Source organism: Balaenoptera acutorostrata, chromosome 14 (assembly GCF_949987535.1).
Source record: "Balaenoptera acutorostrata chromosome 14, mBalAcu1.1, whole genome shotgun sequence".
Lineage (NCBI taxonomy): Eukaryota > Metazoa > Chordata > Mammalia > Artiodactyla > Balaenopteridae > Balaenoptera > Balaenoptera acutorostrata.
Window position 1 is genome coordinate 77922737 of NC_080077.1, and position 15794 is coordinate 77938530.

The following is a 15794-nucleotide window of genomic DNA, read 5'->3' on the forward strand; positions in this document are numbered from 1 at the left end:
CCAAAAGGACACAACAAAATACTAACCAGAGGTTACAAAAAAAAGGGAGAAAAAAGTGCAGGAGGTCTGGTATGAATGCAGCTTTGAATTCAAAGGGGACTACTTCTGACTGGAAAAATAATAAGGACTGTACGAGAGAAACTGAGCACTTTATCATTACCCAGAGAGATGGAATGTGGTTGATCTTTTCTCTGACTGGCTTACATCCAGAAAGATTTCAAAGAGAATGATAGCAATCCATCGTAAAGCTAATACCAAACGGAGGGAAGAAAAATAAGCAGGGGACCCAAAGTTAGTATCATTACATACTAGTAACGTTAGTCTCAGTATCATTGACTGTTTAACAAAGGAAAATGAAATAATCTGAATATCCCAACATTATGCTGCTTTCACTTTTATAATGAGAGCAATGAATCAAATACGCCATGCATGTGGGGATAGAACTAACCTGCAGAACAGCCAAATCCATGCAGTGGGGTTTCTCTGGTTTTAGAACTATTCCACATCGCAAACCTGAATTAAGTATTACCGCTATGAATGACAATTCCCAAAACTCAAGCGTACGTGATTAAGAAACCACGCCAACGTGAAATATGAAATTTAAAAAATCAACTCAATGAGCAAAACGAGCTTTCTTATTTAAAACAATTTAGAAAGAATTGAAAGACTTACCATGCCATGTGGGAGAGACATCTAATTATAAGAAAGCTCTTAATTACTATAAATTATGATATATGTACACAGAAAATAAAGAAATAATGAGGAAGAAAGTAAAAATCAATAGAAGTCTTACTTTGAAGATTTTTTTCCTATGCCTATATCAATGTATAATTTTTTTTTTTCTTTTCACACAATTGGGCAAGTAAAACACCTGCAGGCTTGCCTAGTGAGTTTTTCATTTAGTATTACATCCATACAAATGTTACAATGTTGTTAACTATTCTTTTAATGATTTTAACAAATCCACAATGTTCATTATAATTTATTCAACTATATTCCTGTTGTAACTGATATTGCTTCCAATATTTTATTAATCAAATGAATGGCATGGAGAAGAATGCCCTTATCCATTCTTGTGTGTAACTCCAAAGTGAGGAAGCCTAGAATTCCTAGGTCAAAAGCAGAGTTTTGATACACATTACCACACTGATTTCCTGGGAAGATGAATCAATTTCCACATTTATCCTGCACCATCTCAACACTAAAATAATTGATTTTTAAGCAGTGCCACTCTTATGGGTAACAAAGGAGACTGATATCCCATTCTGAAATTTGCATTTTTAGTCATAGTAAGTGGTATATCGTTTTATGTTTACTAGCCATTAATAGTTCTAAAAACAATCTGCCTCTGACCTTTAAATACAGGGGCTACTAATTTCCTTACTGATATTTGAGAATGTTTAATACAGTACACATATCAATTTTTTGTCACATGTTCCAACACTTTCCCCGTTGTCATTCTCCTTTCAACTGTGCCTGTTTTTTGTCACACAAATATTTTTCACTTTATGCAAATACATTAATCTGTGATAATATGATTGATCCTATTACTTTTTAATTTTTTGCTCAAAAATTTCTTGCCCATCTCAATATCAGTTATTGTCTACATTTTTTCCTTTAGATTTTGTGGTTTGGTTTTCTTTTCTTTTTCTTTTCTTCTTTGTTTTTTTCCTGGTTCATTTAGAGTTTATTAGGGGAATAGAAAGCAAAGGGCAGATTCGAGAGAGACTGAAAACCTGATTGCTAGATGGGCTGGAGGTGGAAGGGAGAGGATGGGGATGGGGAGGAGGTGGTGATGGAGCGGGGGAGTTAAGGAGACTGCCAGAGAGGGCTTCAAACTGAGAAAGTGGCATTCCAAGCTGAGCAAATAACAGAGAGATTGAGCCCATTTCTAACTACTTTATTCCCCTCTCCCTTTCGTTAAAAGTCACGTTTCTTGAAATAGTGGTCTACAGTTCTTGCTTTAATTCTTCGCCATTCATTCACCAGCCCAAATATAATGGGGGCCACATTTGCTTTCACCAAAGTCACCAATGTCTTCTGCTTGCTATACTCAAGGTACAATCATCAGTCTAGCTGACAAACGTGGATGCATTTAATACTGTTGGCCATCTATTCCATGGTGGTAAAAGTCTCCCTAGTCTTCTGTAATGGCTCTCTCCTCCTCCCTTCCTTCTCTCTGGACATTCCAACTCACCCTCCTTTACAACTCTTCCTCTCTTGCTCGTAAATGTGGGTGAGGACTCCTTCTTCAGCAACTTCCCTTCTTAAGACTATCCTTTTCCTGTGTGATCACACCCATATCCATGACCTCAGCCATCACTATAAGATGATGACTCCTTAATCTTTTCCTATACCTTAGAATCCCTCCGGAGCTGCAGAGACACATTTTCCATCCCCACCTCAAATTCTAGAAGTCTAAAATTAATTCATCATCTTCCATAGATGATGTGCTTAAACCCGTTTTCCAATGATAGTCCCCAACTTAGTGAAAGGGTACCTCCATTCAAAATTCACCCAACCTAGAAATCAAGCTAAGCCTTCCCTGCCCGACTCCTACTTAATCAGTCAGCAAGTCTTTCTTTCATACTCTTCCTTCTCCTCTCTCTAAAATTCACCTTTCTCTCCAACCCCACTCCTGTGTCCTTGGTTTAGAAGACCCTTAAATTACTCATCTAAATTACTCAAATAGTTTCTTAATTAATCTCTGTGACTTCCTGCCTCACCCCTCCCAATGCATCCTTAACATAAATGCCAGAGGTCTTTCTAAATTGTAAATCTTTCTATGTTAATCTCCTGCTTAAAATCCTTTAGTTACACCCCTTTGCCTTAAATAATGATAAGTGTGACCATTGTTTTTCCAGTTCCTATTACTTCCTTTTTACTAGGAAGTTTATAAGGTGTATTTTAAATACATAAATAATGTATTTAAACTGGAATTTATATCTATGTGAGCTGGCTTTACTCTGTCCTGTCAGTTTCCTCTACACAAAAACGAATTACTTGCTATTACATGTAAGATTCTTTAGAATCTAATTCCCACCTACCTGTTGACCCTTACCTCATGCTACAAACCTCACACACTACTCTTCAACCATACCAAAACCATTGTCACCCCTAGAATATCATATATTTTTTTCTGCCTCCTTATTTATATTGTTCCTTCTGCCTGAATCCTCACCCACCTTAACTCCTCCAAGAGTTAACTCAACCGTCACATCTGAGTTAGGTGATCGAGTATTTAATAATCCCATAGTCTTCTGAATATTTCTCTATCCTAGTATGTACCACAGTATAATTATCTGTTTAGCATCTATTTCTTCTACTGAACTCTTAAGTGTCTATAAAACAAGAACTCTATTTCTTGAATGAAAGGCCCAAATTAAGGCTATGCCCAGAGCATTCAATAAAGGCTGGATGTACACATTAATTATCATTCAGGAAATGTCTAGTAGGCCAGTGTGATCACTGTGACACTAGAATCATTAAAGGATATGAAAAATAACATTGGAAACATCGGTTTCGGCAGCTGAGGATCCTGACCTAAAGATCTTATTACTCCAGAGAAGATCTAATTGGAGGTTTTCAAACAGATGATGGACAACATTTGATGTGTCCTGTAAGAAAATAACGGATAGTAAAGTGATAAGACGTTAGAGGCCGAGATAAGAAGACAATTTAAGAGGCCCAGAAAGAGTTGAGGAGAAATAGAATACATTTTGAGATAAGCTGATTTCCAGAAACTGGCAGATACCCAGGTGCTGATGTCTACCTTTTTCTCCCTATTTCATGTTAAAATCCTTCCACATAAACCATTTTATCATACAAATTTCTTTTTTTTTAAGGATATAGAGTTACAGTTTTATTTTATTATTTTTATTTATTTATTTATTTATTTTTGGCTGCATTGGGTCTTCATTGTTGCATGTGGGCTTTCTCTAGTTGCGGCGAGCGGGGGCTACTCTTTGTTGTGGTGTGCGGGCTTAGTTGCTCTGCAGCATGTGGGATCTTCCCGAACCAGGGCTTGAACCTGTGTCCCTTGCATTGGCAGGCAGATTCTTAACCACTGTGCCCCCAGCGAAGTCCACAAGTTTCTTATCCTTACCAAAATTAGCATGAAATTGGAATTCTGAGTCTAAGGCCCAACAGGCAGAGCCAATCTTGAAGGTTTCAGATTTGAAGGTTTTAAGACTAGCCATGCAAATGGTTGAGACTGCCCAGGAAAGAATGGGGAGAGGAAGAAGAGGGCTGATGGGAGAAGCCTGGCCCCCTGTACACTAATGAGCAAAGGAGAAAGAGACATTGAGGGAGACAAGGTGGGGTCAGGGCAAGGGGGAGGACCAACGGAGTGAAACATGGCCTTAACCACAAACACTGATACAGCAGATCTAATCCATGATGCATCCCCGGAAAGATTTAGTCTTCGGTTCATATTTATGGCCATGGAAGCTGTTTACTGAACATTTGACAGGCTTCAGGGCAAAATTCCACCTTAAAAAGGTCATCGTATATCTGAATACTCTATGTTAAACTGCTTTTCTGATGCTCTGGCTCCATCTAGATAGATGATAGTACACAAGTATGCATTTCCTGATTGCTATTTTCGTTGTTGGCAAATGCCTTGAATCACTAGTAAAAAAAATAGTAATAATATTATTAAATTGCATTAAACTATTCATCAAATTACTGCCCTGATAGCTTCCTCTGATGACTCTTACTTTATCAACATGGTAATTTTATTTAAACATATTTTCCACAATGTAAAAATCTCAAGACCATTTAGGACCTTTTCCCTCTTCTTCAGGTTGACGTTTGTAAAGAGAGTGCTGGTAAATGTGGTGGTTAATAATAAGTTTATAAGAAAAAAATCCTTCTGCATAGTCCTTTCTAACATGAAAGAGTGAGAAAAGCAAAATTCCTTTACTTGAAAATTAGGAAAGTTTCCTTTTACGTGATGATTAATGTAAACCCTATAAAACCCTCTCAAACTTTTAGAATATGATTACCTTAAAAATATATCTCTGTATGCACAATTTCTGGGTTCTTATCCTAAGAATAGAGACGGCACAGAAAGGATGGAACAATGGTATGGAAATTTACCATACTCTCCAATTGGACTCTTTATTGCAGACTTATTGCTTCCATGTGTTAAAAAAAAAAAAAAATTCAAACCTTTAAGCCAACCCCAATCCCTAAAATTTTTGGCACTCTTATTAAGCACTGAATCCAGAAAGGAAAAAAAAAACCAAAAAAAAAACATTTTTTGTATTATTATCCCAAGCTTATCAGAGTCAAGATTTAGTTCATCATTATGGGAATGTATTAGAAATTAATAATAAAGATTGGTTTCTACAAGGCTTAAAGAAAGTACACTGTTTAAAGCTACTAAAATGCGAGAAATTATCTGGTCTTAATATTCATAAATAACGCTTATTTTGAATATTGCATTGGAGAATATATAATATAAATTAATTTGGGCAAAATATTTAAATGGATGGGGTTAACATATTCTTTTTTGCACAGTAAAATTTTGGGTTTTTTTTAAGCTGTGGTTACATAAAGCTGAGGAATACAAACATCACAACTAAGTCATATAATTTTCCAAAACAACGAAATCTTTGCTCAAACTCCACAATGAGGTCAATGAATTAGCTAAACTCTGTTGTCTCTGCACTTTTCCACAAATCAAGTTCTTCTCCAACTTTCGGTATGTGTCAAAGGAAAGAAGGAAAAAGTTCTCTCACCGCAAAGTGAGAACAGATGGGAATGTAAAATTAGATGGGAAGAGACAAGTGAAGCTTTGGATGACCGACCAATAAATCTTCCCCAGAGGAGAGCCAGATACAACAGACCTCACTCAGCTTGTTCCACCTCCCAGTTTGCTTCCAAATTAATCCAATAGGAATGCAAAGCAGTTCTCAGATTCAATGGATTGGTTTTGATTTCTCTAAGCATTTATATAAATTTTATGAAGAAGCTATTGATCAATGTAAGTTTACAATGTTATGTTTAATTAATACAAAATAGTCTCCTAATCACTTTTGTGATTTTCACTTACTTCAAACTGAGACTAACAATAAATATTTTTTTCAAATAATAAAATAAATGGCTTTATGAAAAAGAGGCAACAGGCATGAAAAAACTTGTGTACACTGAACTCCTTTTATGATAGAAGAGCCATCTGCTATAAATTGAAAAGTTATATAAATAAAATATGAACATATTTTATATTCATTCTTCTCATATTTTATCTAACTAAAAATAATAAATAGTAAAGCCAGCAATACTTCCCATAGCTAGCAAAAAAAAAGAAAGTTCCTTTACTTGATATTCATTTTATAGAGCATGATATAATTTTTCTATCTAAAAATATCAATTATAAACTTAAAGAAATACCATCTAAAATGCTGTATTCTCTTCAGGATTCTTAATTTTTAATATGGGAAATAATTTAAAATTTGCGTAAAACAGAAAATGGTGCTCTCAGTTTTTAATGTATTAAAACAGTAGTTTTATTGTTAATAATCATTCTCTTAAAATACTGTAATATTAAGAGCAATCTTGTAAGATTAACCATGAGCTTTTTAAAGAGCTATCAAATACCTTCCACAAAACGATGCTTTTAGAGCAGATTTTTTTTGCGTGGGCTTACTTTCACATAAAATTTACATTTGTTGATACAATGAGAATAACTCAGCATTTTAATCCATAGTGCTCAAACGTATATATCATTCTCACCCCTAATTTCAAACTTCTTTAGGACAACAATGAAAAGTTCTCTATGTACCATTTCCCTGCCATGCCAGAAAGTTGCTTTCAAAATCTTAACCCTGCTTTATCTTTTTCAATGTTACAAAGTATACACAACCAAAAAGAAATAGAGAAACATGAACCGTTCCAAGTGGTGAAAGCAGCTGCACCTCACACTTAAGTGATTTCAGTTTAAAGAAGCCCAGGCACTTGGATACTTTGAAACAGGCTTCACTTACAATAGGGAATGAGGCCTTCCGTAAACAAGCTGCTGAATACAGTATGCTGCACTTATTGGAATATGTGCATGAAACAATTACTGAAAAGTAGACTGCATTATTCATATTACCCTATAGTGTATGCAAACATTATTACCAAAAAAGCAAACAAACCAAAAAATCAAAACAAACACAAACAAGGTGTCTTAACTTTTTTTTTCCTTCCTTGTCAATACATAAAAGCCACAACAGGCAAACATTTGGAAATACAATGTTGATTATATTTTGTTAAAATTCATTTTCCACACTTTCCATTTGTACAAGTAAAATCTGAATTAAGCAGAATCAACTGTGAGCATTTTGTAATTCCTCCTCATATTAATAAATCCAAATTCTAATTCCTCAAAATACCAAACTAAGACCTCTCTACAAATTTTACATTACTTCCTTAATTTATTTTGTGGTTAGTTGGTTGAAAGATTTTTAACATGGAAAACAGAGAACATCTTATAACGAATCCAAAACTTCTATCTTCCTCATGGGGTGGGGGTACTTTGAATAAAGAATGCATATGTACATACTCAATATTTACTCAAGACTCCTGTCCTAGTCCCAAATCTTCCACTTAATTTTAAAATCGGGTCAATCACAAGCACTATGAATGAGAAACACCCATCTGTTAAAGGAATCCAGTTGGTTTGGGTCAGGATTTCTCAGACCTCAGACACCCAGGATCAGTGGGCATATTTTGGGAGTCTGAGTATTATAAGGTGTGGTCTTTGTTTTGTGTCTTCATATTATGATAAAAAATATGACCATATTCTGGATAATCTCTTTCACAACCTTAACCACTGATTCCTATCATATAATTTCAGGATCTGCTTTTGATACAGTGTTTATGATCTTGTTAGTGTAAGCTTTTTATTGTGACTATATTTAACTCATAATATGATGTTCCTCAAACTGGAATTCACAAATGTATTCTTGGAGCCTGAGAGACAATTTTCCTTTGACACAAATCCACATATTATTCAAGACCAGTAGACACTAGGCTAGATAATCTTTCTAATTCTTTTCCAAGCCGAAAAATATGTTACATTCTATGCAGCTTATAGTAATCAATGGAATTCAAATTTAAAAAGCACGTCTAGAGAAAGTGGACTTGAGTTATAATTTCTAATTCTATGTTCTACTTATTTTCCTTTTACATTTAAATGCAAGTGAAAGTTTTGAGATAACAATAAGATGACATTCAGTGGGCAAAATGAAACAAAGCTGTCAGATAAATTTCCACTAGCAACAGCCAAATGGGTTTAGTGGACCACATGTCAACTAGGAATCAAAAAATCCCAGTTTCTTTTTACAGTTTGCCTTTGCCTTGAAATACCATCTTGGTGTTAGTGATTCATTCTTGCAAGCCCCCCCTTTTTTTTTCTTTACAGGGATAGTACATTACGCTACTCAATGAATAAAATGCACAGTAAATACCAGGTACTTATGTTACACAATGATGAGCAATATGTTTCAAATTGTAGTCTCTATAATAAGAAAGACAACAAATCCACAAAACTCAAGTATTTTCTTAATTTTGTTAGTGAAAAATGTACACCACATGTAAAAATAACAGCATAATTTTTATCATAATTATGAATTCTTTTGATCTAGTTTTTAAAATATTTATGTTTAAATTTGATTCATCTAATTTTAAAATATTTATAACATGGTCAGTTCATACTTAAAGATTTTTTTTGGTAGAAATCATTAGTGCTCATATATCAATTTTATATCAAGTTTTTAACCATATACTCTTAAAGGAATTTTCAATTTATATGTATCTTAACAATAAAATCATCCTACCACCAGTAAAGAGAAGTAAAATGTTTGCTAGCTGCAAAGATACTCTGAATTTAAAATGCATACAAACTTTCCATTTAAAACATAGTTACTTAATTTTTAATTTAAAAAATTAGGAAAAATGAAACATTTAAGTCATCTTATTCCCATCTATGCTATAAATGTGAATGAAAGTTTTAAGTAAAAATCCTCCATAAAGAGGTTTGTAGAATTTTTTCCTGATATGCAGCATCTTAACTGAACCCTTTTTTAAAAGAAATGTTTTTAAACCATTCCTAAAGTGTCGCCAATAGCACAGGATTAATCAAATTAATGAATTAAATTATTGATTGTGAAATTAGTTACTGAATTTAAATTATTGACTTTTGACAGGTTCATTTTTTTCTAAGGTGAAGGCTGTTAAAATCAATTTTATAAATCAAACGTTTCATGATAAGATTCATCATGGTAAGTTTTATCAAAAGAGAAATATCCCATTCAAATTTAAGAGTTTTCTTTTCCTCTTATCCTAGCAAACATAACTGACATTAGTTTACTTAGATGATTTCAAACTTCCTTCTTCCTATTAAGGAATTTTCAGCTTTTCAGATTTCTTTTCTAGAAGATGTAATTAGACCATTATCTAAAGGACAGTGAACTGGAGTCAGACGGAAAAATGTACATTTCTAAACAGGGCATGCTTTTATATATTGTGATAAGTAATTTTGTTCTTGGAATAGACACACGCAAATGCACAAATGCTCACATCAGTGCCAAAAAGTTACTCTACCTGAACCGTCGAGCTGATCTCAGAGGCAAAGCCGCCCGTCAAGGGAGCCTCGTGACTAACTAGCAGTCGCCCTGTTTTGATCACAGACTGAAAGAGAAAAGGAAAGTCTGATGTGGAAGAGAATACATACTTTCAAGTATATAACGGCAGTTTTGATTAAGTAATACAAATAAATGATTTAAATCCAATAAATAATTAAAAATTAGCAATTCAGTTTTATGCCAAGTAAGTTGTAACTCCCTTTCAGCTGGACAGTTCTTTGATTTTTGCACTGTTAAAAAAGTTTTCAGTAGATAATCCTAGTGCAAAAGAAAAAATGAGATTTGTAATTCTATGTATGTCATTAAAAATGCCTTCTATTATATTTTTGTGTTATAAACTGAATGTATTTCACATTTTTGTATCTGAATATCATTTTTTTTCCTCATATAGCTCTAAGAATGAAAGTGCCTTTTTGTTCCTTTGGGGGTATATCTGCATATAAATAAATAGTCTTAGGACATTTTTTGTGTGGAGAAGGAAAACACAAAAATAGTGTGTAAAAACTGTAGCAAAGGAAAAGCTCAAGCCACTAGACATTCAAGGAAACCGAGCGTGAAGAAATCACCGGGAAAGTAAAAGGGTTACAACTCTCTTCGTTCAAGTGTATTGAAATATGGTTAACGACCACAACTCCATTTTAAACTAGAAAATATCACAGAAAATAAGGATGTATTCTCGACACTGGCTTGGTGCGGTTGTTCCCACTGTGCATGTCACACTCTGTACAATAATAAATCAAAAAGTATAGCTACGATATCACAGCAGGATGCCAGTGTGGAGGAAGGCAAAAAATATTAAAACCAGCAGCAAGTTACTGCTTAAAATATGTTACACAATTACCATATTACAAACGAGAAGTCTAATTTCTCCTCTACATTTCTAATAATTTTGTATCACCTTCTTTAAATTCTACATTACTCTTTTAGGAACATGAAATAAAAATCTTCCAAACAAAAAACTTACAGGCAGACCTGGTTTTATTGCCCTTCACTTTACTGTGCTTTGCACATAACTGCAGTTTTTACAAACTGAACCCTGCATTGTAAGATGATGGTTAGCATATTTTTTTTAGCAATAAAGTATTTTTAAAATTAAGATATGTACATTTTTTTAGACATAATGCTATTACACAGACTACAGTATAGTATAAGCATAACTTTCATATGCACTCGGAAGCCAAAAAATTTGTGTGACTCACTTTATTGCAATAGTCACTTTATTTTGGAGGTCTGGAGCCGAACCCTCAATATTTCCAAGGTATGCCTGTATATAAATTAAAATATTGCCTTCATTCTAGGCAATTTGGGTTTAGAATTTCAAAAGTATGTAGCAGTTTCAGCCAGCAGATGTTAAACTCCAAGATATGGCCAGTAGCCATGACAAAAATAAGTTACCATATCTACTAAGTAAATAGTGACTTAAGAATATGAAATTTTATGAACACCTTAATGAATGCCATCCCCGCCAATGAAATATTAACCTTGGAATATGTTGGTATTTGAATTTATGACTGTGGTTAATTATGCCAATGTGAAAGTCAGAAATTAAATTTCAGTGCACCTGGTTAGAAATATAAAGAGACAAAAATATTCTACAATCATGAAAAAAACAAATGTATTCTCAAAGTATTCCCTAAAAAGATGTCCTGACTTTAAGGATTGCCGATTAAAGAAACAGATTAGACAATCAGAACTTTCTTATAGCTCTGAATCCCAGAACTCTGCCAACATAAGAGCATCTAGGAATTATATAGCCAAAATCCATCCCAGCTAGACGGTACAACCCAGCTAGAGGGCAGAAATGAGAAACAGCTATAAAAACGCTGCTGTTCCCCTCAAACCCCACACAACAGAGTTGGTACTTTTTATCTGAACTGAGGCCAATCCAAGATCAAATGGCAACCCAATAAGCAACCAAGGCAAATGTTCTAGGCTTCCTCTAGCCTGCAGAATGTAGTGGGGAAACTAAGCACAGATGTACCCAGGACAAAAGCTACCAACCCTTGGAGTTCATGCAACACGATGTGTAAGCAGATAAAATCTGTCAGCAGGAGAAAAGCTAAATAAACCAAGATACATCAATACAGCAGAGTATTATACAGCCATGAAAAAGACTGAGGCCATGGAACAGAGCCCATGACAAGTTAATTGGTAAAATAAGCAGACTGCAGAATAATATGATCTCATTTTTGTGAAAAACGGACACCAGTAAACATAGCTATATATATTGAGCCAACATGTGTAAACAGTCTGGAAGGATTCATTCCAAACTATCAAAACTTGTTTCTCCTGAAGATTGACAGTGAAGGAATTGTAGGGAAAGAACTTTTGGTTTTGTTTTACTTTAAATGAAAAGTATTTTTATATTATTGAAAATATTCTCAATAAGTCTAAAATAAATAAAAATAAAGGGAAAGCCCTTTTAAATTAATGCTGAAGGCAACAAATACATGTGACATTGCAGTCATAATCTCAAAAAACATAATTTTTTTATGGTATCTTAGGACTAGCTTCAGACACAAGGGAACCCTGAGGTCCCAAACCCCAGCAGCAAAGAGGCACAGTGAAAACATAGGGAATCGGCCACCCCCCATGCCAGGCTCTGTGTGATAGCTGTATGTCGAGATCATATCCAGCTCATCTCTTGACCTCCAAGCTGTTGGACCCCAGACAAAATGGGAAATCAGCTATTGGTATCAGAGAAGGGGAAGTTCTTCAACAGCGCTGCAAGTGTGTTAGGTAAACATGCAAGTTCTTGGATCAGGAGCTGTATGCTGACAGTTCTGGAAGGAATTCCGGAAATTTCTAAAAGACCAACAGCTGAAGGGCAGACACAAGATGAGAAGTAATAATGCTATGAGGCTCTAGAAACTGTCAAAGCAAGCAAACCAGTGAGAGAGAGAGGGGACAGCAACACAAGAGGAGACAGAAATAATGATCAAAATCATAACAACTGATTGTCACAGGAGCTGCTATGTGTTAGGCTCTGAGCTGAGTATTTTACTTTACTTCACTGAATTGTGAAAGCACCTAAATTTCATTTCTGCTTCTTAAAATCATCTAGTACCTGAAAAGTATTAAAATATATAAAATAAAATTACAGCGGAAGTCTGAAAAAGGCCTAAATATAGACATAACACTGACAGTTTCAAAGAATTAGCATACATCATGAAAGGCTGAGACTATCATAGAATCCCATGATTTTGTAAGGTATAATACAAATTCAACTTGGTACGTGCTTTTTATCATTCACAATTTCAGTTTACTAAAATTTCTGAAGATAGCTTCTTTTCTATTTTAGAAATTGTTCACACTTTGTTAATATTATGATAATGAGATCATTGCAAATATACACAGTTGAAGGGAGTGTTACTCTTTCCATGCTTTGTGATTCAACTAGACATTCTGATTAATCTACGTCTTTTGTCAACTTTAACAGGCATTTCATTTTCATACATTTAGGCACAATGACATCCAACTGCCGGGAAATTTTTCTAGCCAAATTTAGCCTTTTGACCTACTTAGAGAGTAAAAATACGGTGCCTTTCAATGGAGATAGCCATTAACCTTTTAAAAATAAATCACTATAGATATAAACGCTAATAAGGGTTGAAAATTCCTTTTCTTTAGAAAAAAAAGTGATATTTCAAGTTTCAAGTTTTCTTCTGAGATAAATGTAATTCACCACTTGAAAAAAAATTTTTAAGAGTTTAAACAACTTTTCAATATGAAAGCTAAACCTATCACAGCCAGGAAAGATCACATAAGGCTAGATTTTCCAGTATCTGCTTCTTCAACTCCTTGCCACTAAGATCTGCTCCAGGATTCTGGACTTACCCAGAGGGAGTAGCAGTGAGTTAGAGCAGCTAATGGTGGTGCCAGGGAAAGCTGAAGCAGTTCAAGATGAGGACCCATCTCTGTGTCCCCTACCATGAAACAAAACGGCTTTGCTCCCTACAAGGCCTTGAGAAATTTGTCAAGAAAACTTAAAAAACAATTCTGAAAGGCAAGGAGTGAAACAGCCTACGGCTGTTGAGTTGGCGAGCACTGGTCTGCCCTGGGTTTCTCCCAGAGATTCTCACTCTTTCTCACTCTTTCTGTCATCCCCTCCCCAAGGGCGTCAGCAACTCCCGATTCAACAGGAGCCATCAAAATCTTAATGCGGAACACACAATGACATTGCCAACAACCAACAGATTGCGACACCCCTGTTCTGATGGAAACTTTAAGATACCTTGTTCCTGGTCTGGCCACTTCATGACTTTTCCCCCCCATTGTCCATCTTCTGCCCAGACATCATTACTAATGGCCATAATGTCAAGTTATCTATGAGGGATACCTAGCCCAATGCTCAGACCATGGTAGCCACTCAAGACAAGTTAACAAGATAAAAATCTATTAAAATAATTTAACTATATTAAACACGCCCTTCTTTAATGTCCTGAAGCTACTGCTTTCTTAGCAAAGTCCTTTTTTTTAATTGAAGTACAGTTGATTTACAACGTTGTGTTGGTTTCAGGTGTACAGCAGAGTGATTCAGTTTTATATATATATATATATATATATATATATATATATATATATTCAGTTATATATATGTATGTGTATATATATATTCTTTTTCAGATTCTTTTCCCTTAGATGTTATTACAAAACACTGTGCAAAATCCACTTTTAAGATAGTGCAGAAGCGTACTTCAGCACATCCCAGAACAATGTAAATATGAAATAACAGACTCCAAATTAAGGATATTTTAATGGAGCTTTAGCAATAAGATATCTGTGGTAATAGCAGAGTTGCTAAGTTAAACTCCATTAAAATGATTGCACAGATTTTGGCTGCCCAAACATGGGACACATGTTTTAGTGAATGTAGCCTCTAAAGATTTTAACACAATCCAACCAGGAGAACTGTTAAGCTGTCATTCCAGGAGAAAATGATACAGAAAGGCAGACCATTAAGCTGGCATATGCCTGAAAGTGCAACACACATTCAAAAAGCAGAAGTGTAGTTTTTATCTCTTACTCAAAACCTATGGCAAGATTTTCTTCCTACAGAGTAATTCAACCTGACCAACACCAAGTTCAGCGACCTATTCTGATGGCTGATAAGATAAAGTAGGAAAGGCAACACTTTGGATAGGCAATTTACAGTCCTTTTAACATTTTCTATCTGAATATAAAGCTAATGAAAAGCAAAAGAAACGTCAAAGCTGGCCTTTACCAGTTCCTTTTGAAATCAAATCTGCTTATAAACACATATGAGCAGAAGTAATAGTAAAGTCATACACCTTTGTTTCATCAATCAAGGGCATGTGCATAACAGTTATATAATGTAGAAGCATTAAGGACATGATTTTGATTAGCCTCAAATATTTTTGCAGATAAGTTTCTGAAATGTTTTCTTGTTTAGTAGGCAGATGCGTTTGACACGTTAGCTAGAAAAACTTCACAATTAATCACAAGATAACAATGTGTTAAAATATGCCTAGCAACAATGATTAGTCAGCATGAGCGGCACACACAATCAGACCACTGGCTGATATTCCTCTGGAGAAATACCAACGCTAAAAGAGAAAGGAGAGTCATGAACCCCAGAGATGGTTCGGAAAAGTCCATTTTGGCAAGGCTCTTAGTGACGGGGTTACAAAGAGTTTGGTGTCGTAGGAAATTGGTGTAAATGGAGAAAAAGTAAATCCTCAGAGCTTTCTCACCCATGTGGAAAAAGTAGGTAAGGGAGCAAGCAGGGCGTAAAGAGAACTGAAGAAAGTCAACAGAAGAAGAATGAGCAAATCACTCTAACAAAGGCATGAGGCGTTTGGGAGAATTTCAGACATCCCCGCTGGTTCCCTATTGCCTGAATTATTGGTATAATCAGGGCTGACAAGCCTAGGAAAAACCGCTTTTGCAAAAACTAAAAGCAGACATCTTTCTGAAAGCTACTTCAAAACATGTCAGACAAACGCGCTTCTGTCAATCAACCTTACCTTCCCAGTTTGTCTCCTCATAGACCCTCCAGGCTCCAGTCGTGTCAGGCTACTCCCTACCCCATGACTGTGACCCAAGCTTACCTGCCTCTGACTTCCTTCCCCAAATTCTGGAGGTTAACCCTAACCCTAACCCTCTCAGGACCCATCTTACACAACTCCTCCCTCCCTGGTC

General features: G+C 35.2%; 1 protein-coding gene across 1 annotated transcript in view; it reads right to left on the reverse strand.

Annotated features, from left to right (window-relative positions):
• The window catches only part of BCKDHB (branched chain keto acid dehydrogenase E1 subunit beta), a 229699-nt gene that overhangs the window by 48731 nt on the left and 165174 nt on the right, over positions 1-15794 (reverse strand). The window contains exon 9 of the mRNA XM_057527644.1: positions 9592-9678. Within this exon, the coding sequence (XP_057383627.1) occupies positions 9592-9678 (87 nt within the window). The remainder of the gene's footprint in view (positions 1-9591; positions 9679-15794) is intronic.